The following is a 25,544-nucleotide window of genomic DNA, read 5'->3' as shown; positions in this document are numbered from 1 at the left end:
AGCTGGGCTCAGCCACTCCACCAGTACATATATACTTTTTGTGTGTAGGTTATATACAATTAGGAACAGGCTAGAAATATTCACTTTTTTCCAGTTTTGCAGAGCTGATGCATGAAATTAGAGGGGCTACTGTAATACCTTATGGAAACTCAAAATGCCACGATCAGACACTGCTCAAAATTACAGCTTTGTCACTGCATGAGCTCTGTGTTCAAACCCACTCCCTATGTCCAAGGCAGAGGACGAGGAGAAGAAAACTAGTAAAAGGAAGCTTCTAAAAATCCCCCAAATAAACCATTCTATAGGTCTGAGGAGGAGAGAAAAATGTTCAATGCAGGAATGCTTCTCTGCAACATTAACCCTATTTTGGGGAAACAGAAAGAGTGTTTGTGAAAGAGATGGCGAGAAAGTGCCCGAAGTCTTACTTCCAGCTGCAAGACCCAACTTCCTTGCTTCAGAGCAGGCCCTCAATAAATGCTGCAGAAGACATAGGACAAAGGAAAGAAATGCTATGCAAATACAACTGGAACCACAAGGACACCAGTATAATTTTATTTTCAGTGCTAGATTTAAATGTGATTTTATTTTTTTAAAATTGTAAGCATCCTTGAGTGTGTCTTGCAGTCATTGAGAGAGATATATACAGCTGGATTTGGGGGGATGGGAGGAGCCTTATTGGCTGAAAAGCAAGACAAATATTCATAAATAGGTAAAATGAAAAATGAATCAAATAATTAGCCTAATGTATGTATCAGTAGATTATATTACATTCCAGTGAACTATTGGTAGAGAACTACCTTCGTTCTTTCTTTCATGTCTCCACAGTTAAAAGAGCTAGGAATATACTCTTTAAAAATTAAACTGAAAACCCCAGGAGGAGGCCTTGAATCTGTCTTGAAGGGGAACAGGGCCTTTCAATCCCCATGTGGCTTCAGGCTTCTTAAGTCTCCCTTTGGCCCTCTCTTCCATCTTCTCAAAAGCAAGACGTTCTTTTATCTTTTTCCAAAATTACATTCATGTATAGGTACAGTTCAAATGAGCATCTCATTCTGTCATCTCCCTCCACATATCAAAGCAATATAGCATCTTAGAATGAAACTCTAAAGTTAGGTTGGTGATGTGCGTTTTGTTTTGGGGTTTTTTATTACTAGATCCAATTTGTCACTTCAAGTTTTGTATCTGAATACTTCTATTATGTCATTATCAACATTTTGTTCAGCAAAAGTACAATTAGAATGTGTAAGGATTGAAGTTGATAAAATCAAACCAATTCTTCATAGAGTTGTTGTGATGAAAGGAAGAGAAAGACACACAGATGCTCACACATACAAGAGTGTTTAGGCTCTGATTAATAAATGCATGGTCCCACGTATGTCTTGAAAAGGACAGAAAGCTGATGAAAGGCTGCTGTAGACAGCTTTGCTAAAGTGTCAGCATTTCAATTCTGCTTGTGTTCAAGCATTGCATGGAAATGAGGAACCGCTTTGTATTAAGACTGAAAGCTCTTTCTTAGTTTTATCAACCAAGATTGAAAATAATGAGCATATCTCGTGTGCAATTATACATCTACAATTGGAGATTCCAGATGAGATGGAAATACTGGGGTGAGGAACTTAAAAGTCCCAAAGTTGACCCTGGTCTCCTTATGGGTCCAGTCCTCCACCCTTCAATCCATGACACCATTTTATTGAAAACCCTGATATTTTGGCATATGTCTGGCCTTCCAGATGGTATTTATTATTATTTATTTATTACATGCATTTATACCCCGCCCTTCTCCCCGAGGGGACTCAGAGCGGCTTACATTCTGCCATGAGGGGCAGCAACAAATATACTATAAAAACAAAACAATTAAAACATGATAAAAACATGATAAAAACATGATAAAAAGTATACAAAAATTAAAACGCTGCAAAGCAGCGATATTGCACCATCCTCAGTCATTCACTACTGCTACAATTACAGATTTGCGACCCGATTACAACAGCCAATGAGCTTATTCGCTGAATGCATGGTCGCAGAGCCAAGTTTTTAGTTTTCTTCTAAATCCCAGGAGGGATGGGGCTTGCCAGATATCGCTGGGGAGGGAGTTCCACAGCCGAGGAGCCACCACCGAGAAGGCCCTGTCCCTCGTCCCCACCAGCCACGCCTGCGAGGCAGGTGGGATCGAGAGCAGGGCCTCCCCGGAAGATCTTAAGGTTCTATCGGGCTCATAGGAAGAGATACGTTCGGATAGATAAGCAGGACCAGAACCGTTTAGGGCTTTGTAGGTCAAAACCAGCACTTTGAATTGGGCTCGGTAGCATATCGGCAGCCAGTGGAGCTGGCTTAGCAGGGGGGTTGTACGCTCCCTGTAAGCCGCTCCCGTTATTAACCTGGCTGCCGCCCGCTGCACCAGCTGGAGCTTCCGGGCCGTCTTCAAAGGCAGCCCCACATAGAGTGCGTTGCAGTAATCCAGCCGGGATGTGACCAGAGCGTGGACCACCGTGGCCAAGTCAGACCTCCCAAGGAACGGGCGCAGCTGGCGCACAAGGCGGAGTTGTGCGAAGGCTCTCCCGGCCACCGCTGAAACCTGAGGCTCCAGGCTCAGCGATGAGTCCATGATCACCCCCAGACTGCGAACCTGCGTCTTTAGGGGGAGTGTGATCCCGTCTAACACAGGCTGTAACCCTATTCCCTGTTCAGCCTTGCGACTAACCAGGAGGACCTCCGTCTTGTCTGGATTCAATTTCCATTTATTGGCCCTCATCCAGTCCGACACAGCGGCCAAACACTGGTTCAGGACCTGGACAGCCTCCTTAGTGACAGGTGGGAAGGAGTGACAGAGCTGGACATCATCTGCGTACAGATGACATCTTACCCCGAAACTCCGGATGATCTCTCCCAGCGGCTTCATGTAGATGTTAAACAACATGGGGGACAATATTGACCCCTGCGGGACCCCACAGGACAATGGCTGTGGAGCCGAGCAGGTGTCCCCCCAGTGACACCATCTGGGATTGTCCCTCCAGGAAGGACCGGAGCCACTGCAGAACAGTGCCTCCAATGCCCAACCCGGCGAGTCGTCCCAGAAGGATACCGTGGTCAACGGTATCGAAGGCCGCTGAGAGGTCCAGCAGAACCAGCAAGGACACACTCCCTTTGTCCAGTTCCCGGCGAAGATCATTGACTAAGGCGACCAAGGCTGTCTCGGTGCCATGCCCTGGCCTGAAGCCAGACTGTGCCGGATCTAGAATATCAGCATCTACCAAGAATGCCTGGAGTTGCGCTGCCACCACTCGTTCCACGACCTTGCCCAAAAAGGGGAGATTGGAAATCGGCCGATAGTTATCCAATTGAGTGGGGTCCAGTGATGGCTTTTTCAACAGCGGTTTTATCACAGCCAATTTGAAGCTCGCTGGAAAAATGCCGTCCCTAAGGGAGGCAGTCACCACCACCTTCACCCACTCGGCCAATCCCCCTCTGGCTTCTCTCACCAGCCAGGATGGGCAGGGGTCTAGGATGCAGGTAGTGGCCCTCGCCTCTCCAAGCACCTTGTCCGCATCCTCAAGCTCAATTAATTGAAAAGAATCCATCAAAATAGGACAAGAAGGTGCTCGTGTTACATCCCCGGAGACTGCCGTTAATATGGCGTCGAAGCCAGAGCGGATCAGAGCGACTTTATCCACGAAGAACCGAGCAAATGCTTCACAGCGAGCTGCCGAGCTGTCAGGGATCCCATCTTGAGTGGTGGGATTTAACAAACCTCTAACAACTCAAAACAGCTCCGCCGGACGGTTCTTCGCAGACGCAATATTAGTTGCAAAGAAGGCGTTCTTTGCAGCATCTATTGCCGCAGCATACGCCTTCAGAAAGAGGCACAGCCGTGTTCAGTCTGATTCATTCCACTTCGAACGCCACACGCGCTCTAGACCCCTCTTCTTTCGTTTCATCGCTGCCAACTCCTCAGTGAACCAAGGAGATGGTTGAGCTCCGCTACTCAAGAGGGGGCGTTCTGGAGCGATGGTGTCAGTTGCCCTGGTTAACTCCCTATTCCAGAGAGAAACCAGGGCATCGGCAGAATCGCCAGCCGAAGTGGCGGGAAACTCCCCAAGAGCCGTCAGGAATCCATCAGGATCCATAAGCCTCCTGGGGCGGACCATTTTAATAGGTCCTCCACCCCTGCAGAGGTTGGGGGGCGCAGCCAGTCTAAACCTGAGCAGGTAATGGTCGGTCCATGGCAAGGGAGCGATGTTCAGCTCCTCCACACCTCCATCATCTTCCCATCCCTGACAGAAAACCAAGTCCAAGGTATGTCCTGCACTGTGTGTGGGGCCAGATACCACTTGGGACAGCCCCAAGGCTGCCATGGTGGCCATGAAGTCCTGAGCTGCTCCTGAAAGGGTGGCCTCCGAATGGACATTGAAGTCACCCAGCACCCAAAGGCGCTCGGAATCCAACGCCAGGCCCAAGACCACCCCCGCTAGCTCAGGCAGGGAGACTGTAGTGCAGCGGGGTGGACGGTACACGAACAGAATCCCTAACCTGTCCTGGCCACCCACTCTCAGGTAGAGACATTCGAACGAGGTTGACTGTGGGATAGGGCACCTGGTCAGGGGGATGGACTCCTTATAGACCACTGCGATCCCGCCTCCCCGTCCTCCAGATCTTGGCTGGTGCTGCACGGAGTACCCAGGAGGACAGAGCTGGGTGAGATTAACCCCCCCTGCTTCGTCCAACCAGGTCTCCGTTATGCACGCCAGGTCTGCTTTTTCATCCAGGATCAAATCCTGGATAATAGCCGATTTTCCGTTGATAGACCTGGCGTTCAGCAGCACCACCCTTAATCCAGAGGATCCGCCGACTTGGACACTTAGCTGTGCCGTTGATGAGGGGAGTCTGTGGTTTGGGGGAACTGGTTGGTGGGAGGTGATCATTCCTGTCAGGAAGTGGTTCTTTCCCAAGTAGAATTTTTAAAAGGTGTGTGTGGATACTTACATATCTGTATATCAATAGTAGTACACTCCTGCTTAACAGACAATACATATTTGCATGCATGATGCCCCCCATCATGGAGTGGCCATGGCTGTGTGGCCAAAAATAATGCAAAGAATTGGAAACCTGGACCATCTCTTAACAGCAAGGTGAGTTCCCACTAGGGAAAATGTGTGTCTGGTTATAGCAATCTCAGTAAAATGTGTGTGATGTGTCTGGCATTTATGGGATCACTACAAAGGTCAATGTAAACCAGGAAAATATGGTGCCAAACAGAATTTTCTTTATCCATGTAGACAAGCCCTGTGCCTATCTGGGTGTGTTCAGGCCACTAGAGAACAGCGTCGCAGTATTTCTATCAGTCTGAGTCCTATAAAATGCTCTAGCAATGCAGTACAGACTAAAAAGTGGCCATAAAAATAACACCCAGGCAGTTTCACATTTCTAGCCTCTTAGCAATTCATTGTCACATCTACTTAGTTTTATTGGGCATCAAGTAAGAACGTTTGCCGCGGTGGCTAGATGGAGTTTTCAACAGAAAGCCAAAAGGTTGCAAGAAATAGTTGTTCATAAAAGAATGGCTGAACAAATGACCAATTTCCACTGGCTTTAAACATCTGGAGGAAACTCACTGCTGGAAAATATGGGGTTTTGGACTAATATACATTTTTCATTACAGTACAACCAGTGATAACTAAGCAACTCATTGTGTATTTGTTAAAGGTTCTAAATCAGCTCTAGGTTTGAAAATTAGACATTTTCTTTTGATATTTCAGATTTCACATACAATATTATGGTCAACTGACTTCCTAACACTTAGGCTTTTCTTTAGATATTAAGGGTGACATAACATTGGTGAAAAAATTCACATGTCTCCAAAATCTCATAAATTACCATCCACCTGGGACATGCAACCTTTGGATAATACATGTATAGCCTTTGCTCAAATACTATAACCATACATTTGGACATTTGGGATTTCTCTTGCTTTCAGTGCATATGAAAGAGTTTACCAGCTAAACCTATAATAGACAATACGAGGCTATCATTTTGTAAAATAATAATTACCGTGTTTCTTTGTTTTAAACTATATTTTGTTTAATATAAGGGCAACTTACGACCAGTAACATTAAAGCCTGGAGCCCCCCAATTGCGCAGCGGGATAAACCGCTGAGCTGCTGAACTTGCTGACTGAAAGGTTGGCAGTTTGAATCCAGGGAGCGGGGGTGAGCTCCTGCTGTTAGCCCCAGCTTCTGCTAACCTAGCAGTTCGAAAACATGCAAATGTGAGTAAATCAATAGATACCGCTCCAGTGAGAAGGTAACAGCGCTCCATGCCATCATTCCGGCCACATGACCTTGAAGGTGTCTATGGACAATGCGGGCTCTTTGGCTTAGAAATGGAAATGAGCACCAACTCACAGAGTCAGACACAACTAGGTTTAATGTCAGGGGAAAACCTTTACCTTAACCTTAACATTAAATAATAAAACAAAGCAACAAACGTATTGAAATACTAGAGGAGATACGTTAATACGGCCAATCTTAACACAACTAGCCTCTGAAGGTTGTAGCAAAGTTAAAGGGCCAATCCAACATTGAAACATGAGTAAATTGTACTTATTTAAATAGCATTTGCCTCTTTTTGTTTAAAAAGTCACAAACAACAGCAATGTTTATCAAACGAAACTAGCAAGTAGTTTCATTTGTTTTATTTTGTTTATTTACTTTGTTTTCTACTCCTCCCTCTCTCCCTCATTGAGAAACTCAGAGCGGCTATCTACAATCTACTTTTAATAACTGACTCCTAAAGTCTGCCCCAACACAGTTTTATCTGGTCAACAAGTTTTGTGGAGAATTTTATCTATTTATTAAAATATTTCTATTCTGTCTAGACTAAACAATTGTTTTAACACATGTGAGCAACTGACATATTCAATTTTTGTATTCCTAAAACACTTCACAAGTCATCCAATGGCTAGAAGCACATTTAAAACCAACTGGCGCCGGAGCATTCTGAACCATAATGATCTCCTTTTACCTTTGCCTTTTTTGTTAATTTATTGGATTTGAGAAAGACATTGGGAAAACCATATGAATACTGCATGTAATATAAATAGTTTAAAAGATTATTCAGTAGTGTCTTTCACTTTGTAAATACAAGTTTAAATTCTGCATGAGTTTTAAGGGCAAAATACAACAGAGTTCCGCATTGTTCCTGCATCTATGTTTACCCTAGCAAATGGTGACCAACAGAAAATACTGGCATAGAGGGCCCAGATGTGGAGTCCCAAGCAAAGGTTTAAAATAGTCTACAATTATCCTTTAATCCAAGGATAAGCCACCCAGTACCTTCCAGATGTTTTGGACTACAGCCATCATGATCATATCTTGCAATGTTTTACAGATACAAACTGGGACATATGGCCAAGCAATATCAGGGTATAGTCATGATGAGAAGGGTTATTAATGAGAAAGTACTCAGAAGCTAAGACAGTGGTTCTCAACCTGCGGGGTCCCCTCAAGTGTTTTGGCCTACAACTCCCAGAAATCCCAGACAGTTTACCAGCTGTTAGGATTTCTGGGAGTTTATTTATTTATTTATTTATTTACAGCATTTATATTCCGCCCTTCTCACCCCAAAGGGGACTCAGGGTGGATTATATTACACATATAGGCAAACATTCAATGCCTTTTAACATAGAACAAAGACAAGACAAACATAGGCTCCGAGCTGGCCTCGAACTCATGACCTCCTGGTCAGAGTAATTCATTGCAGCTGGTTGCAGCTGGCTTGCTCTCCAGCCTGCGCCACAGTCCGGGCTGCGCCACAGCCCGGGCCACAGCCCGAGTTGAAGACCAAAACATCTGGGGATCCACAGGTTGAGAACCACCAAGTTGGGACAAGCTACAGCAGTTTACTTTAGCTGAAGTCTACTGGGAAAGAGCAAGATTGCTCCCCTTTCTTTGCCTCCTTGGTTAGTTAGATGTCTGCAAACTACTTTTTGCATTTTAACTAATTTGCAGCAACTGGAATAAACCAAGGACAAAGAGGGAAAGTGGGAAGAATAGAGAGAAACTGATATAGTTTAGAAGCAACTGAAAAGTTGAATGATTTTTAATCCAGACTAGACATGGGGAAGGGATGTCCTAATTGCTAACCATTCATCATGTTTCTCGAGGCTTTCAAGAACCCAAAACATTTGGTGAGAATCAGATTATTTACACCTGCTTTGACCTAATATCTCAGCTTGATGGAACCCAAGGAGGATAACTCTGAAAGCTTGTATCTGGCCTAATATTTATTACTCATGTAGGAGTCCAAACGCATAATACTGGAAGTTGAATTAATCATCTTAGAGTCTCTTATTCTATTTCAAGCCAGTTAATGGGATAGTTATATAGTTTATACAGAAGAGAAGAAGACAGCTAGCTCTTAATCAGCCAAGAAATGTGTGTGCATGCATATGTGTTTCTTAAGTTATTGGTATCCTTTCCCGAACCAAATGCTAATTGAATAGACTTAGAAAACGCCATTTGTAAAGCACCGGGAACATCAGCAGTGACCTTAGCAGAGGTGTCAGGAAATCAAGCTGGCCCTCGGGATAGTCAAAGAAGGATTTATTCGAAATGTGTCTTTTATGAAAATGAAGGCAGCTTCCGGAGGGTAAAATGGGATTCGATAAATAGCCCACTCACCTTGTAATGCCTTTGATGCAGGGAGTGGGGGGTGAAAAAGCAAAATAAGGAAAGAAGAAAGAAGATTTGTATAGGTTGAGCATCCCTTATCTGGATTTCCAAAATCCAAAATACTCCAAAATCAAAAACCATTCATATGGATGGGTGAGGGAATGAAACCTTTGCTTTCTGGTGGTTCAGTGTACATTAACTTTGTTTCATGGACAAAATTATTCAAAATATTGTGGACAAAATTACCTTCAAGCTATATGTATAAGATGTGCAGTGTTCCCTCACTACTTCGCAGTTCACTTTTCGCGGATTCGCCGTTTCGCAGTTTTTCAATAAACTGTAAAAGACTATTATAAATCAAAAAATTACAATTTACAGCCTAAGGAAGGGAGGAAGGAGAAGCCAAAAGGAGATAAAAGGAGCCCAAGCGGCAACGGGAGGAGAAGGAGGCAATTTATCAACACACAATTGGTTGATAAAGACTTAAAATAGTGTATAACTACTAAAATAATGTATAAATATTAAAATAAATATAACATCCCACTTTGCGGATTTTCACTTATTGTGGGTGATCCTGGAACCTAACCCCAGCGATAAGTGAGGGAACACTGTATATGAAATGTAAGTGAATTTTGTGTTTAGACTTGGGTCCCAACACCAAGATATCTTATTGTGTATATATATGCAAACACTGGTATTACAAAATCCAAATAACTCCAAAATACTTCTGCTCCCTACCATCTTGGAAAAGGGATATTCATCCTGTAGTATGTGAATCATTAGGTATTAACTGTGCAAAGTCTTTTGACACCAAGACTAGAAAGGTATGTAGTGAATTGGACCAGCCTGCAATTTAGTCAAAAACATCATTAAAATGCCTGGGCTCCTAGAGCAGCTCCAAAAAACAGTGCATTTTTGTGCACAAAAAATGTTTGTACTAACTCATTCCCAGTCCTACAATTTCTGTGAAGCTAGCAATCTGATGTCATTCAATTTCCTACGATTTTTCAAGTAACCCACATAGCATTGATAATAACAGAAATGCTGGGATATTCAGGAAGTGACTAGGGAAGATTTTTTTCGTGTCAGGAGCGACTTGAGAAACACCAGGAGCGAAGGCAAGAAGATGAAGCAAGCTATACCTTTTTTATACCTTTTTCCTTCAACCTTCAGCCTTGAGCCAGTGAGGAGCTCAGAGTAATTGCACCGACTAAACCATGGATAATCCAGCCCTGCAGTTTTAATAATTTACTTCATCACATAGGGTGCATAGAAATTCAATGCAAGATAATGAGTTGCTGGTGGAGAAGAAGCGGATCGCTCCGACCCTCTGTACCACTCTGCTTGATCTCCATTCTTGCCATAAAGGAAGAAAATCTCTTGTTCCTTAGGAGCAGCGGAGAAACACAGCCGGATGGCAGAGGGGGTCTCTCGGTCCTTTGCCAACCCATATGTGTTTCCATGCTGTCCAAAAAGAAGAAAGTAATAAAAACGCAGGCTAGAGTTTTTAATCTAAGAAACTGTAAGCTATTAACTTTTATAATTTACATGATTCTGTAGCTGCTTTCACTCCTGGATGTTCACGTGTGAAAATGACATAAAACCAATAAACGGAAACCCATTTGATTGGAAAAACAACAGAAAAACAACAGAATTCCTCTGACTTCCAAATGCCTGGCAAAATAAAAATGCATCTACTGATAGCTCTTGCTATTCAGTGGGGTTTTGTTGCAGGACCGCCCATGGACACCAAAATCCATTGATATACATTGGCGGAGGAAAACAATATCCCCATTTAAAATGGAAAAATCAAGGTTTGCCTTTCGGATCTGGGTGGAGGTGGCTTTCAAACTGTGGATTCTCTTAACACATAATCCGTGAATACAGAGAGCCATCTCTATACAGGCAGTCCCGAAGTTACAAACATCTGATTTACAAACGACTCATAGTTAAGAGGAGCTCCTGGTGGCACAGCGTGTTAAAGCACTGAGCTGCTGAACTTGCAGACCAAAAGGCCACAGGTTCAAATCCAGGAGGTGGAGTGAGCACCCGCCGTTAACCCCAGCTTCTGCAAACCTAGCAGTTCAAAAACATGCAAATGTGAGTAGATCAATAGATACTGCTCTGGCGGGAAAGTAACAATGCTCCATGCAGTCATGCCGGCCACATGACCTTGGAGGTGTCTACGGACAACGTCGGCTCTTCAGCTTAGAAATGGAGATGATACCCCAACCCCCAGAATCGGATACGACTGGACTTAATGTCAGGGGAAAACCTTTACCTTTAAACTTACATAGTTAAGAACAGGGGTGAGACAACATGAGAGTGAGAGAAATCTACCCCTAGAAAGGGAAACTAACTCCTGGAAGAGTTATCATGCAGAAAAGGTGTCTCTACTTAAGCTTTATCACCAATCCTTGTTTCCAGCAGTAGCTAAATTTTTCAAAATCCTTTGATCACAGGGACAGAAAGGGAGGCGAAATCTTCTAAACAGGGCCACAGGCAGCAAAACAAATATCACAGGGGTGTTAACCCTTCCCTATTCTATTCAAAGCTTATAGACAGATAGGCTGGAGTTACACCTAAAAATGTACCTATTCCGGTTTACATACAAATTCAACTTAAGGACAGACATGCAGGACTTATCTTGCTCGTAACTTGGGGGCTGCCTATATGTCTCCAAGACAAGACAAGACATGTGTATGGCAGGGGTGGAGGGGATCCTGCAGTTGCATAACAGCATCTCAATTTTTAAGGGAGAAAAACTATACAGCTGTATATTGGACTGATGTGATGAGACCTAGCGTCCAGAAGACTATGTTTAGCAGCAAGGATGGAAAAACTGTCAACTCCACTCTCTCACACATTCATTGTGAGAACTACGGGTTCTTTCTTTCTCACGCAGAAAGACATTAGTAATACTTTTGTAAATCCTTCAAAAATCAGAGTCTTTTCTATTGTTGCTCCCCGGATCTGGAATTCCCTTCCGGAGGAGATCCGGCAAGCACCCACCCTGGCTTCCTTCAAAAAACTGCTTAAAACCTGGCTCTTCCGCTGCACCTTTGGATAACCGAGCCCATAGCTATAGTAGTTGCACAGGCCTTCTCTTTGACTTGAAACACTGCACTATATTCCTATATTCCTCCCCAAAGCATCTTAGAATATAACATTGTATTTTAGTTCTAGTGATCCCTCCAGGCCATCCTCTCCTCCATCCCAGTGGTCTTTTTTCTTTTTTCTTTGCAGATTCATATATTATTTGAGTGATTATATTCCTTCTGCTTATGTTATTGTTTTAGTCAATTTTTATGTTTTGTTTTTGTTTTTAATTCTTATAGCGTTTTATAGTGTTTTCAGTGTTTTATTGTACAATGTTTTATGCTGATTTTATATTGGAAACCGCCCTGAGCCCCTTTCGGGAGAGAGGGCGGTATACAAATAAACTTTTACTTACTTACTTACTTAAAAGAATTTCAAAAGATACAGCTAGTTCCAGTGTGGAAGGCACTGTTTTGTACCTGCTTGCTATGTAGCTTTTTAAGAAAAGGGCTTTTCAAACAAAAGTGGTGTAAAGTCATCACGACCCTGATTGAATGCCCAGGGACTCAGGACCAAATGTTTTAAGAATTAAACATTCAAACTCCAGTCTATGGAGGGACAAATCTGTCAGTTTCCATTTCTCCCATACTCATTTTTTTAATCTCAAATTTTCTTCACTCCAAACAAGAAGATTGTTGCAATTTTGATAAGTTCTTTTCTAGAACAAACAGAGAAACAATTCTGACCCATTGAGGGAAGTATACATAGAGCTCTTCACCAGGTCTCCCCTCCTTCCGTATTGTATTTTTCCTTGGAATAAACCACCATATAATGTCAGTTTGGGAAATCACAGCACTGAAAACTCATAACTTCGTTTAAACATGTTCAAATCCTATATACAATTACATGACAGTAAGCCCTATTGAACATAGTGTTCAATACCCAACTAAATCCAATGCTTGTTATATTTATTTTAGCATTCACAGCATTCACACCAAATGCAGTGGTACATTGGGTTAAATCCTTATGTCGGCTGAACCTGACCTGCTGGCCTGAAGACCTGAAGGTTGGAGGTTCGAATCCACCAGACGGGGTGAGCTCCCATCAGCCCCAGCTTCCATGTGGGAACATGAGCGAAGCCCCCCACAAGAAGGTAACACATCCGGGCATACCCCAGGCAACGTCTCTGTAGACGGATGATTCTCTCACACCAGAAGTGACTTGCAGCATATTCTCAATTCACTTCTGACACGATAAAAAATAATCAATCCAGTGACCATACTGGAGGTTTCGTGGATCTTTATTTCAGCTCTTCCAGGTTCTATACCCATCCATTCATGCATCTATGTAATATTTTATTATATAGTAAAATGATTATTTTTATCTAATTAAACCTGCACATTAAAAAGACACAAAAGAGAAAAATGAACTACTAAAAGAGCAGTCTTTCTTGGAATATCTCTTTGCCTTTTATGAACTGGAATGAAATTACATATCCCCTGGCAAGAACTATGACCTACATGCAGGAAATAAAGAGAACTTCTGGGAACAGGTTTAATTAGACTGACTATGCTGGATATTGGGAAATGAAACCTTCAAGGGCTTCCTTGTTACGAGAAAGTATACATCGGAAACGGACCAAGGGAAAACTAAGGCACAAGAGCCGTGTTCATTTCCTGAAACAAGCAAACAAATTAATAGTGGAAAACTGCTCTTGCATTCTCGGCCACGTTTCTCTCTCGCGAAATGGCACTTGGCCCCATGCCAAGAGTAACCTAAGCAAAACTGAAATGAGAAAGAAAACATCTCAAAGTCATCAGCCCGTGTTCATCCTGAGTTCGAAATATCATATTTAGCAAGCAAAACCGAGCCACCAACCTCCATAACTTTACATGCCATTTACCAGCATTGTGCATGTTTTTTGACAACGCAATTATCCAAACCACAAGAGTCAGCAACAAATTATTCTCGCTTTAAAAAGCCACCGATAACAAAATAAACAAACCAGCGATACATTCTATAAATTTATTCTGTGTAAAACATCTTCCAACTGCGCACAAGAGCACATGCATATCTAAAGAAGGACATGATAATCATATTTAAATATTTGAAAAGATATCACATTGAGGAGGGGGCAAGCTTGTTTTCTGCTGCTCTGGAGACTAAGATATGAAGCAGTTGATTCAAAATGCAGGAAAAAAGATTCCACCTAAACTTTAGGAAAAACTTCCTGATGATAAAAGCTGTTTGGCAATGGAATATGCTGCCTTGGGGTGTGGTGAAGTGTCCTTCTTTGGAGGTGTTTAAGCAGAGGCTAAATTGACACCTGTCAGAGATGCGTTGCTACATGGCAGAATGGGGTTGGACTGGGTGGCCCGTGTGGTCTCTTCCAACTCTGAGATTCTGTGTAGGAGGAAGAGCTTCAGATGCTCTATTGTAAGTCTGAGAAGAACGTATGGCTCAGCCTAGCATAGGTCTGCATACAGAACTACTACTGTATGATAAGCCATACAGATTGCAGCCATACTCCCCTAGCATTCCCCTAGCATACTCCCCTAGCATTTATCCTGTCATGCATACACTCACTGTAGTAAATATATTGTATCCATCACACATTATGAGTTAGTTCACAAGTACATCTTTATTCAAATCCAGCAAGGGAGAAATATGGGAAACACTCACAGAATATGTAATGTGGCTGAGACAGACTTGGGAAACTGTTGTAAATATTTGGGCATAATGCTGAATAGCTGAATGCATTTTTCGGAAAATGTGGAATCAGAGATGTTCACACACACTGTATAACTATCAGGCAATGGTGGCTCTCCAAAGGTTTTTGGACTACAACTCCCAACGTGTTTCACCATTGGCTGTACTGGCTAGAGCTGATGTGAACTGTAATTCAAGGTGGCTATAGTGGACCACTCCTGTACTACGTCCATATGACACTGGAAGATAGACTGAGTTGCTGGGATGATCTACCTTTCAAAGCACTTCTATCCCAACTCTTAGAGTGATTTTTCTGGAAATATAATACTGTACGATGTTGTGCTACAACTGTACCAACCCCAGACAAGGATGGCTGCACTATTTCTGAAAAACTGATTAAACAAAAACCAAACAAAAGCTCTTCTGTCTCCAAAATTGTATCATCTGTCTTAATCACCATGTCTCAGATACACAGAAATGTTAGCAGATCTGCATTTTTGTTTCGGGGTGGGAAGTACATCTGTTAAAGACCCATAGAATATGCGACAATGATTAAGAGAGATAAAATAATGTTTAGATCTCTTTGTTTGGGACTCCTCTTTTGTTTACTTCCTCAGCAATTGTCCAAAGAACGGCAACCATCATTAGGCTTAGTTGGCATTCAAAGCAAGAAAAAAAACACATTTTTCAAAAACATTTCCAGGTCCACAATGGCTGACTGAGTGCTTTACTTTTAGAACAAAATGTAGCTTGAAGAACTAGAAACTCCTTTGTTCTCAAAGCACAGGCTTGCAATGTTTGCAACTGCCAGTTGTATTACTTTACCTGTTCTGCTCTTTCTGAAGTATTACATAGCATCTGTATCAATAACATGAACTACTTCATATTTCTCTTTGTAAAAGCGAAATACTGAGACAGAAAAGAAGAGAGAGAGAGAAACCATGGAGAACATTTGATCAGTTTTTCCTCCCTGTAGCAGACATGACGTCAGAGCAAAGTTCAAATTCAGCAATGTAGGAAAGGGGAGGAAATTGGATTAGGCCACAGGCAATAAAGAAGAATTAAGGGGAAGAGTGGAAGAAACAAGGCACAGCTGGAGTCACCGTATGAGTACCGTATGAGTGGGAGTGTTGAGACTCTACTGCTCTCCTCTTCCTTTCTATAAACTCAGAATCCTATATCTTTACTCTTCTTTCAATCACAGTAAAAAAAATGAATCTATAGAGAGAAACCAGGCATTTTGGGCAAGTCATAAATGGTGAAGCAATGCTGGTGGGGTAAGGACTGGAGCAGTTGCCCTTGAATAAGCCTCATATGAAACCCCGAGAAGTGTAACTGCTTGCCTAAAAAATAACATCTCTCTATATGTATAAGTGACCTTACAAAACCCAGAATGCTGGCATGAAAGGGCTGTGTATATGTGTGTGTTTGTAGGTATATGTATGTATGTATACACACATGCCACTTGGGATCATATTCAATTTCTAGGAGACCCTTTTCTTTACTATTTTTAAGCTAAGGAGTTCTTACCAATATACGGAAGCTGAAAAGTAAAAAAAAAACAAAAAACATGCAAACAACATCTATAGTCCCAAGCCACACAAAGACAGGGCCGGGCTGTGATGCAGGCTGTTGAGCAGCTGCAATAAAACACTCTGACCATGAGATCATGAGTTCGAGGCCAGCCCGTGGCAGGGTGAGCACCCGTCAATTTAAAAAAAATAAAAAATAGCCCCTGCTTGTTGCTGACCTAGCAACCCGAAAGATCTATCAAGTAGGAAATAAGGTACCACTTATAAAGTGGGGAGGCAAGTTTAACTAATTTACGACCTGGAATGAGGAAGTGCCGTCAGAGTGGATCATGAAGCAGCTGCTCCCCCCGGGGCCAGAATCGAACATCCCCTCAGAAGAAGGTTAAATTGCCTCTGCGTCTGTCTGTCTCAGTCTCTGTTTGATGTGTTTATGGGCATTGAATGTTTGCCTTATGTGTGTATAATGTGATCCGCCCTGAGTCCCCTTCGGGGTGAGAAGGGTGGAATATAAATACTGTAAATAAATAAATAAATAAATAAAGACACAGGTTTGTCCTACGACACCCTTCTACTTCTCTAAACCCTCCAGCACCAACTGCTTAAAATGGCTTCTTTAATCTTCTCATGTAGGGCTGGCCCTCACCAACCATTTGTGAACCAGGAAGGAGGCAAAGACTTCTTGACTCCTTGAGTTCTGATAAAGTGAACTGAGCTTTTAATAACAATTAAGCTTCTCATATCTGGAGTTTTGAGGTCCAAATCACTCAAAATTCCAGAATTGTCCACAACGGTGGTGGGATAATGACACTTTTGCTTTTGGATGGTTCAGTATACACAGACTTTCAAAAATTACGTAAAATTACATTCAGGCCAAGGTGAATGTTGCAGCCTGGTCAGATTCTGAGTGTTCAGGTGAAGAGCAAGGGGGTACTGGGAGAGATTCAGAGGGCCCAAAGGAGACTGGAAGCGGCCCAGATAAATGTGTTTTGGAATCTCCTGGAAGTTCCCAAGAGAGCAGTGAAGGCAATATGTGTTTAGAAGTGCAAGCTGAGAGAAATGTGGGAGACGAATGTTTGTCTAGGTCAAGAAGATTGCAATTGAGGAGACAGGGAATGCAATTAAGACAGACTCCCTTCTCCCAGTGAATTTGAGATAAGGAATGAGAAGGCAGGTGTAAGAGAAATGATCTCATGGGAAGGATTCTGGCTTTTTAAAAGTGGTTCATTCTGGTACAATCTTGTGAAAGCAACGCTGCATTCAGATGAAGAGCTCTCGGTTTCTTGGGACATATGTTCTTGGAATTCATGTATTCAAGTTTCAAGCTGTTCTTGCTTTTAGTCAGAGCCGGTCCACCAATGAGGCGAATTAAGCGGTCGCTTTGGGCGCAAAACATACGGGGGCGCAGTCGAGACTGCTTTTTCTGTTGATTTGTTGTAAAACATGATGTTTTGGTGCTTAATTTGTAAAATCTTAATGTAATTTGATGTTTAATAGGCTTTTCCTTAATCCCTCCTTATTATCCAACATTTTCGCTTATCCAACGCTTTTATTTTTCAGTGATTGGTTTGGGGGGGGGGGACACCAAAATTCTGTTCGCCTACACTTGAAAAATACCTAAGGTCGGCTCTGCTTTTAGTTCATGTGTGGCCTGGTTTGGCCTGTCTTGTTATCTTGCCTTTGGAAATCTTAGGACATTGATGTTGTGGAATTCCTTTGAATGGATTTTTGGACTCTTGGTTTTCATGGAAATAACATTTTGAATTTTAATTTGCTTTTTTGAATTTGCTTGCTTTTTATATACTCTGCTTTTAATAAAATTAAAAGGGTGTGGTTTGTGATGAAAAAGAGGCTTCAAGGGCCTAGTGCAACAGTGCATATGAAGCATAAAATGAATTTCATATTTGAGTTGCATCCTAAAACAGCTCATTATGTATGTATATATAGATACAGATATTCCAAAACCTGAAATCCAAATCTGGTTCCAAGCATTTTGGATACTCAGCCTGAAATTGCACTAACACAATGCTATCTTCAAATCAACATAAAATGTACTGGGTTGAGATTTCTTCCTAAATGAGCCCAAACTGGAATATTATGCATTCATTATACAAATACATCCACAGAGAGAGTTTAGTGCAGATTTGAAACTTTGCTCACCTTGAATGCTACTATACAGTGTAGGCCAAGCAGGAGCATTACTACCACTAAGAGGATGGTGGCAAGATTTCTCACATCCCAGACAGATTCCACCAAAGGGATGCTCCCAACCTGCCAATCATAGCACAGAGTAATAGGAGCCAGCAGAAGCCAAGCGTTGAAGGCCAGGAGGTAGGAATAAGTTAGAAATCTGCAAAAAAAAAAAAAAAAAAAAAAAGGAACATGAAGTCCAACAGTTAGTACTTTCTTCACAGGGAGGGATGGACAAACTACACAGGGGCTAAGTGATGATCACAGGTCCCCACAGAAGCTTCTCCTCTAATTTCCAGCAAAACTGGAAATGACTAGAAAGCAATGTTAGGTTTTGAAGAGAAAATGTGGAATGGGAGCTAAATTTCTTTTTAACAGGTGAGAGAGATTTAGGAAACAACCATGTGGATCACCGCTTCATAAATCCCATCCTAAATCGAGAAGAAGACAATGTGCAATGACTCTATAATTTCTGTCAGTGGAACAGACGATGATATAACTGGGGACCAAGTCTGGAACAGAAGTGCTTTCACACTACACAAACATAGTGCTATGATTTCACTTTAACTGCCATGATTCCATCCTATGAAATCCTAAGATTTGCATGTTAGGGAAGGGGAACTGGCATGTTAGATTGTGATCCCGCAGAACCAGGGTTCAAATCCCAGCTTAGCGATGGATATTTATTTATTTATTTATTTACAGTATTTATATTCCGCCCTTCTCACCCCAAAGGGGACTCAGGGCGGATCACATTACACATATAAGGCAAACATTCAATGCCTTGACATAGAACAAAGACAGAAGACAAACGCAGGCTCCGAGCTGGCCTCGAACTCATGACCTCTTGATCAGAGTGATTGTTCTCAGCTGGCTGCAGCTGGCTGCTCACCAGCTAACGCCACAGCCAGGGCACAGTGGATACCTACTGTGTGGCCTATGGCAGGTCACACTCTCTCAGCCTTAGAGTAAGGCAAAGGCAACCCCCCCCCCCCCCAAACTAATTCTGCCAAAAAATCTCTGTGATGGAATCTTCTTCTTTGGAATTCTTCTTTGGAACAATGGCTGGATGTCCATCTGTCAGGAGTGCTTTGATTGTGTGTTCTCGAATGGCAGGGGGGTTGGACTGGATGGCCCTTTGTGGTCACTTCCAACTCTACGACTCTATGATTCTTTGATTCTAATTGTGTAGTGTGTAGGACTCCTGACATGACATATGCAGGCAAAAGAAACAGAATATCCTAAAATAAAAGTTCTCTTGTGGGAATTATAGATGATACACCGATTTGGATAGCACGTTAACAGCTTTAAAATCCGCTAAATTATATTTAGCAGGCGAGGGGGGGGGACACAAGAAGGCCAAGTAAGCAGCTTGAGAATGTCTTGGCAACTCTTCTGCTCCTTCCAAACATCCTGCCAACGACTACAGATCATTTCTCCAAACCTGCTAAAAAACTCATCACATGCATGGTGATAACTGGTTGGTTCACATCTTGGCTCATTGCAACAGAAAATCTCTTGGCCATTTTGCTTATTGTTAAATGCTGAAAGCTCTCATTAGATTTTCGCAGCTTGAAAAGCTTTTGCCAAATGTCGCGGTAGGACCAAAGAGAGCCCTTATTGATTTGCCGCAAGCCTTTCGGAAAATGCACACATTCCATCTGTAACAGCTTTTAAAACGCTAACAATTTGGATCGCCTTCCCATTTTAATAGCCTTGAATAATGTTTTACCATTCATACACACCACAAAGCTAAGAATGCCTATGACAGCATGCATTAAACTTGGGGCCCAAGAATAAATTGCAGTGCTTACATTTTTTAAAAAATCAGCGATTTTCATTAGTTTTTCTCAAAGTGCTTTAGAAATGGTGCTAAGCTCTTGAAACACGCTATGGAGCTAATGCTATTGATTTTATTTGATAAAGGCAGTAAGCTACACTGGTTATTTCCAAGAAGTATCATTTTGTAGTATCCAACGCCCCTTGCAATTTAGCCTCCCTGACATTTTCAAGGCCAGGCAATGGCATATAGAGAATACCCCAAACAATCCAAGTGTTTAGTTTAGTTGTTTACAACAAATCCCCAGAATCACTCAGCTAGCAAGAGAGTTATAGTCTAATGCTGGGGTGGAAAGGTTGGGGCTATTTGTGTCTCCAGTGGTGTACCTACCACACTTTAACTGCCAGGGTTGCTATTGAATCACGAGAGTAGTAGCTTTACAAGGTTTTAGCCTTCTCTGTCCAAAAAGTATTGGTGTATCACCAAACTACATATCCCAGGACTCCTTAGTATAGAGCCATGGCAGTGACAGTGGTGTCAAGCTGCATTAATTCTAGTGTAGATGCACCTTGAGTCTACAGAAGCTTCTGCTACAGACCTCTTTCTCTAACTCAGGCCCCTTCCACACATTATCTGCTTTGATCTGGAATATACGGCAGTGCGGACTCAGATAACCAAGTTCAAAGCAGATATTGTGGGATTTTCTGCCTTGATATTCTGGGTTATATGGCTGTGTGGAAGGGCCCTCAGTCTCAAAGGTGATTCTAGATACTTCATCATCAATCCTACATATTAAAAACATTGACTATTCCTTACTGCTATTTTGAAAACCTGGAAATGTTGCTTACAAAATAGACTAGCTCCCAGGCTGGTGATGACTAATGGGAATGGAGCCTCAACAATTGGAAAGCCAATAGCCATCTTAATCTGATTTAGAAAGAAGCCCCATCTATGCTGTCATATACTGCAGTCTGAAACTGCATTATATGACAGTATAGGTGGGGTCAAAAAAAGAGAAGAGGTGCTATGGTAACCCTAATACATATTCTATTAATCTGTTTATTTATTTCAGTGGACTCTAGAAGTAAACTTCAGTCCACCAAACCAAATGACTAAATGAACTTAATGTTTGTGTTGCTGTGAGTTTTCTGGGCTTTCTGGCCATGTTCCAGAAGCATTCCCTCCTGACGTTTCGCCCACATCTATGGCAGGCATCCTCAGAGGTTGGAAACTAAGCAAGTGGGGTTTATATACCTGTGAAATGGGAGAAATAACTCTTGTCTGTTTTAATGTTTGTTTGTTAGCTAGACAAAGACTGCAGACAGACAGATGTCTTCCTTTTCTAATGTATGTTTTCAAGTCACCTGACCCAGGTTATAGGACTATAGTCCAGCTCTCCAACTGTATATCAAATGCAAATATTAACTTGTCAATTAAAAGCTATATACATGGTATTGAGCCATAATTTTTAATTGACAGGTCCGTATTTGTGTTACAGTGTTTTGAAAAAATGCTGAAACCAAGCTTAGATCTGGAGTGTTGTGTAGTATTCTAGCAGCATTTTCTCCTGAGGTTTCACCTGCATCTGTGGCTGGAAGCCTGGATATATTTTTTAAAAAACATGGCATTAGGCGGCAACTGTTGCTGTGGCAATAATGGATACTTGCAAACATTCATTCTAGTGTTTCAGAACCCATCAAAATATTGCTTGTGTAACCAGATTTTTCACAAGAACATAAAATAACTGGCCTCCTAGAAAATAAATTCTGGGGAAAGTGGCAGCTTGAGCATCAACACTGGGGATTTACTTCCTAACTGCACTCTTGATTTATTTGATTTGATTTAATCCATAGTTCATGCAACTCTAAATAATGTTTTCTAACCATTTAATAAATGAATAATGGCTAACATTTGCTGCAGTTCCATAAGTGAGCAACTACAGTCTGCATTACTTAGCTTGAATAGCTGAGACCAAAAATATCACTAATCTTCTTTTCTACACTGCCATATAAAATCCAGATTATCTACATTGAATTGGGATATAAGGCAGTGTAGACTCATATCATCCAGTTCAAAGCAGATGATGTGGATTATCTGCTTTGATAATCTGATTACATGCAAGTGTAAAAAGTGCCTAAGTCAGATCAGTAAAGTGGTACCGATAAGTCAGATCAATAAAGAGGCACTTTTTTTATTAAACACACAGTCTTTTGTAGATTTTTTGTAGAGGTATTTATTCATGTCCAGTATAGGGGAGAAAAAAATGTTATTTTTAATCCTGGTGCCCAGGAATCTACATTCCATATTGAATATGAAATTTCATGCCCAATATCTATGAGCATGAAATGTTGAAATGTTATTAACTCAATTCACCCTTTTTCCATGCAAGCAGATAAAATAAAAAGAACAGACAGGGTTTACTGTGTCATAGCTAAGCTCAGGATTAGAGTTTATTGGGCCCAAACATGCCAGGACTGTAAACCAGCTTTAAATATGGGTTGGTTGTTAGTTTGCAATTCTGACTGCTATGAGCACAATAAGTCATACTCCTGCATTTGATCTGTTTCCTTGATCTTAAGCTGGAAGGAACATTGTAGTTTATTAAGCTAGAATACCTGGTTTATTATGAGTGGATGCAGCCACTCTGTTTATCACACCATATAGTTGAAAAGGTGAGTCACAATGTTACAGCCCAATACTATGCTTATCTTCTGCAAAGTTATTCCCAGGAGCCTATACTGTTAGACCCAATATAGCAGATCCATTAAATCAGTGAATCATATAAGGTCTGCTGGAAGATTACCATGGAGTTGCATAGATGGATGTAGAGCAGGCATGGGCAAACTTGGGCCCTCCAGGTGTTTTGGACTTCAACTCCCACCATTCCTAACAGCCAGTAGGCTGTTAGGAATGGTGAGAGTTGAAGTCCAAAACACCTGGAGGGCCCAAGTTTGGCCATGCCCGATGGAGAGTTTCCTAGAAACAACCTGTTAATCAAATCTGCAAATTATCACATCTGCAAAAGATAGTGTGGAAGGCTAGCTGTACAAAGACAATTCGTAACTTCTAGTGGTATTACTTGACCTTTGTGGATATTTTCAGATCATGTTGACCCACTGACCTGTCCAGGAGATATTTCACGGATTTGATTGCTGTGTATTCTCATGAACTAACACAATCTGCATTTTCTGGCCTAACTTAATTATTGTTTGCATTTTGCACTTCTCCAAATTCTTCCAATGTAAGTCTTGAATTTAGGAAGTTACTCCCAATTCTCCCAATTTCAACTAATTTTTTAAAAAATAAACAGGTCAAAATAGTATTTTAATTCATATAAAATAGGTTTATAATGTGAATTTTGAGAGAAAAATGCATTCAAATACATGCATTAAAATGTCAAGCAAATCTTCATACACATTCATTGAGGCACGGGTTTGCAAATTATGGTAAGGTTAATTCATATAGGCCAGCTTCAGATGAATCCATTCGTTCCAATGTTTCTGCAAGAACTTTGCTCCCACGAGGCATCCTTTCTGCTCATTGTCATCTCCCCTCACAAGCCCTATTGACATGACATGTACCAGTGGAGATATACATGCACACATACCTGCTCTCAAAAGAAGCTGTTAAGCATTATCTTTTTGAAATGATTCGGCTGACAGAAAGATGAGCATCCTAAGCAATACAGAAACCAGGAAGGTTTCACCGCATGGATGGGCTCCTTGATAAGAGTGCCTCAGAGTAAACAAACCAATCCACCAGAGATCGAGAGCCCATAAATAACAGCACCTGGTTATAATTGCAGCCACATATGTTTTACAACATTATTATGAAGTGCCTTGTCAAGCGGATTTGATTTAGAGCACCGCGCAAGATGGAAACAGCCTCGAGCTGTAAGAGCTTCAGCTGTAAATACCGAAGTGAAAAACTGTTACTCTTAATGAAGGACATTAATAACATCCTTCCACAGCATTTAGGAAGAGTTAAAATTCTGTTGATGATCTGGGGAAGCACACACATGGGTCCTTAAAAGAGGAAAAAATGTTAATCGGTTACAAAACCTGCTCCATGCTGTTCTTTTCCGTTCCGCCTTCTTACATGACCCCTGAGAACATTTGGTATTTTCTTCTCCCAAGACTCTCCATTTAATCGATCGTGGAGATACAAAGAGCTGTTGTCTATCTACGAGACAGCTCTCACTTCAGGTGGCTTCTATGCCACACAATCTCTTCACCCGCTATTTTTTCTGTTTTTCTTAGGGATAAACCTAGACATCTTGGCCGGTGTTTGGGAAAATTACATTTTTATTACAATTCCCAGAATCCCCTTGAAAACATGATCATGCTGTTCAATGGATTTTGAGACCTCCAGTTATGTTAGAAAGTAGGGTTTTTTGATAAATTATCAAAAAGTTAACTTTTTCCAAACTCCAGTCATTAAGCTGGACAAACCAAAGACTTAAAAGGATATCAAAGGCTCCTAGGGTGATTCATTCTCTTCAGAACATTCTCTTCCCCTTCTGTTCACTGGATTAGCGTGAGCAAATTTCAGGCAAAAGGAGACAAGCCGTGAAAGGCTTTCGCACAAAGTAAACGAGAAACGTGGTGCTCGCTTTGCCTCATTCACTGGCTAGGCTGGATTCCCCTTAGCCATTCAGATAAATTGCCTAATTTAAATGAGGACTCAGTAGGACGGTGGATCTCCTTTGAACTAAGGCATCCTGAGAGCATTTGACAAGATCAGCTTCTGAATTAACCCAAGCTTTTGATGTACGGATGATTATCTCTAGACCCCCAAGTGACTATCTGAAGCTTGCAAGAGTTCACGCTCCTGGTAATGGATCATGAGATACTGCCATGCCAGTACCTAACTAACAATGTAAGGAAAATAAAATAGGAAATAAAAGCACCAATATTGGTTCTTCTTCAACAGAGGGAAGTAAAACCACAGATATTGGTACTTTTCTTCAGCAACAGAGACATTCGACTTCTGGTCCTCAAACCCAAAAAACTCTTTTGTTGTTCTTGTGTACCATTTCTAACCCTAATTGAACCTATTTCAGGGTCTTCTCAACAAGATTTGTTCACAAGGCTTTCTCTTCCTTTCACACTGAAAGAGTGTGACTTGTCTAAGGTCACCAAATGGGTTTCCATGGTTTACCGGAGATCCAAGCACTGGTCTCCAGAGTCTTAATCCAATGTCCAAATCACTACTATATCACTACACATTCTATATCAAATTCCATAGAGTACTCTTTTTCTGAAAAAAAAGAGGGAATGTCTCTACATAAGTGGCAATTCATTCTATAAATAGGTTGCAGTACAGTGTTCCCTTACTACTTCGTGGTTTGCTTTTCGCAGATTCACTGTTTTGCGGTTTTTCAATAAACTCTAAAAGAATATTATAAATCATTAAAAAATTACAATTTACCACCTAAGGAAGGGAGGAAAGAGAAGCCAAAGGGAGAGAAAAGGAGCCCAAGCGGCAACAGGAGGAGAAGGAGGCGATTTATCAACACACGATTGGTTAATAAAGACTTAAAATAATATATAACTACTAAAATAATGTATAAATATTAAAATAAATATAGTGTCCCTACTTCACGGATTTCCACTTATTGCGGGTGGGCCTGGA

General features: G+C 41.6%; 1 protein-coding gene across 1 annotated transcript in view; it reads right to left on the bottom strand.

Annotated features, from left to right (window-relative positions):
- tmtc1 (transmembrane O-mannosyltransferase targeting cadherins 1) overlaps positions 1-25,544 on the bottom strand; it is a 203,935-nt gene that overhangs the window by 97,993 nt on the left and 80,398 nt on the right. Inside the window, exon 8 of the mRNA XM_003220824.4 lies at positions 18,101-18,290. Within this exon, the coding sequence (XP_003220872.3) occupies positions 18,101-18,290 (190 nt within the window). The remainder of the gene's footprint in view (positions 1-18,100; positions 18,291-25,544) is intronic.

This window comes from Anolis carolinensis, chromosome 5 (assembly GCF_035594765.1).
Source record: "Anolis carolinensis isolate JA03-04 chromosome 5, rAnoCar3.1.pri, whole genome shotgun sequence".
Taxonomy (NCBI): domain Eukaryota; kingdom Metazoa; phylum Chordata; class Lepidosauria; order Squamata; family Dactyloidae; genus Anolis; species Anolis carolinensis.
This window is presented reverse-complemented; position numbering and strand designations above follow the sequence as displayed.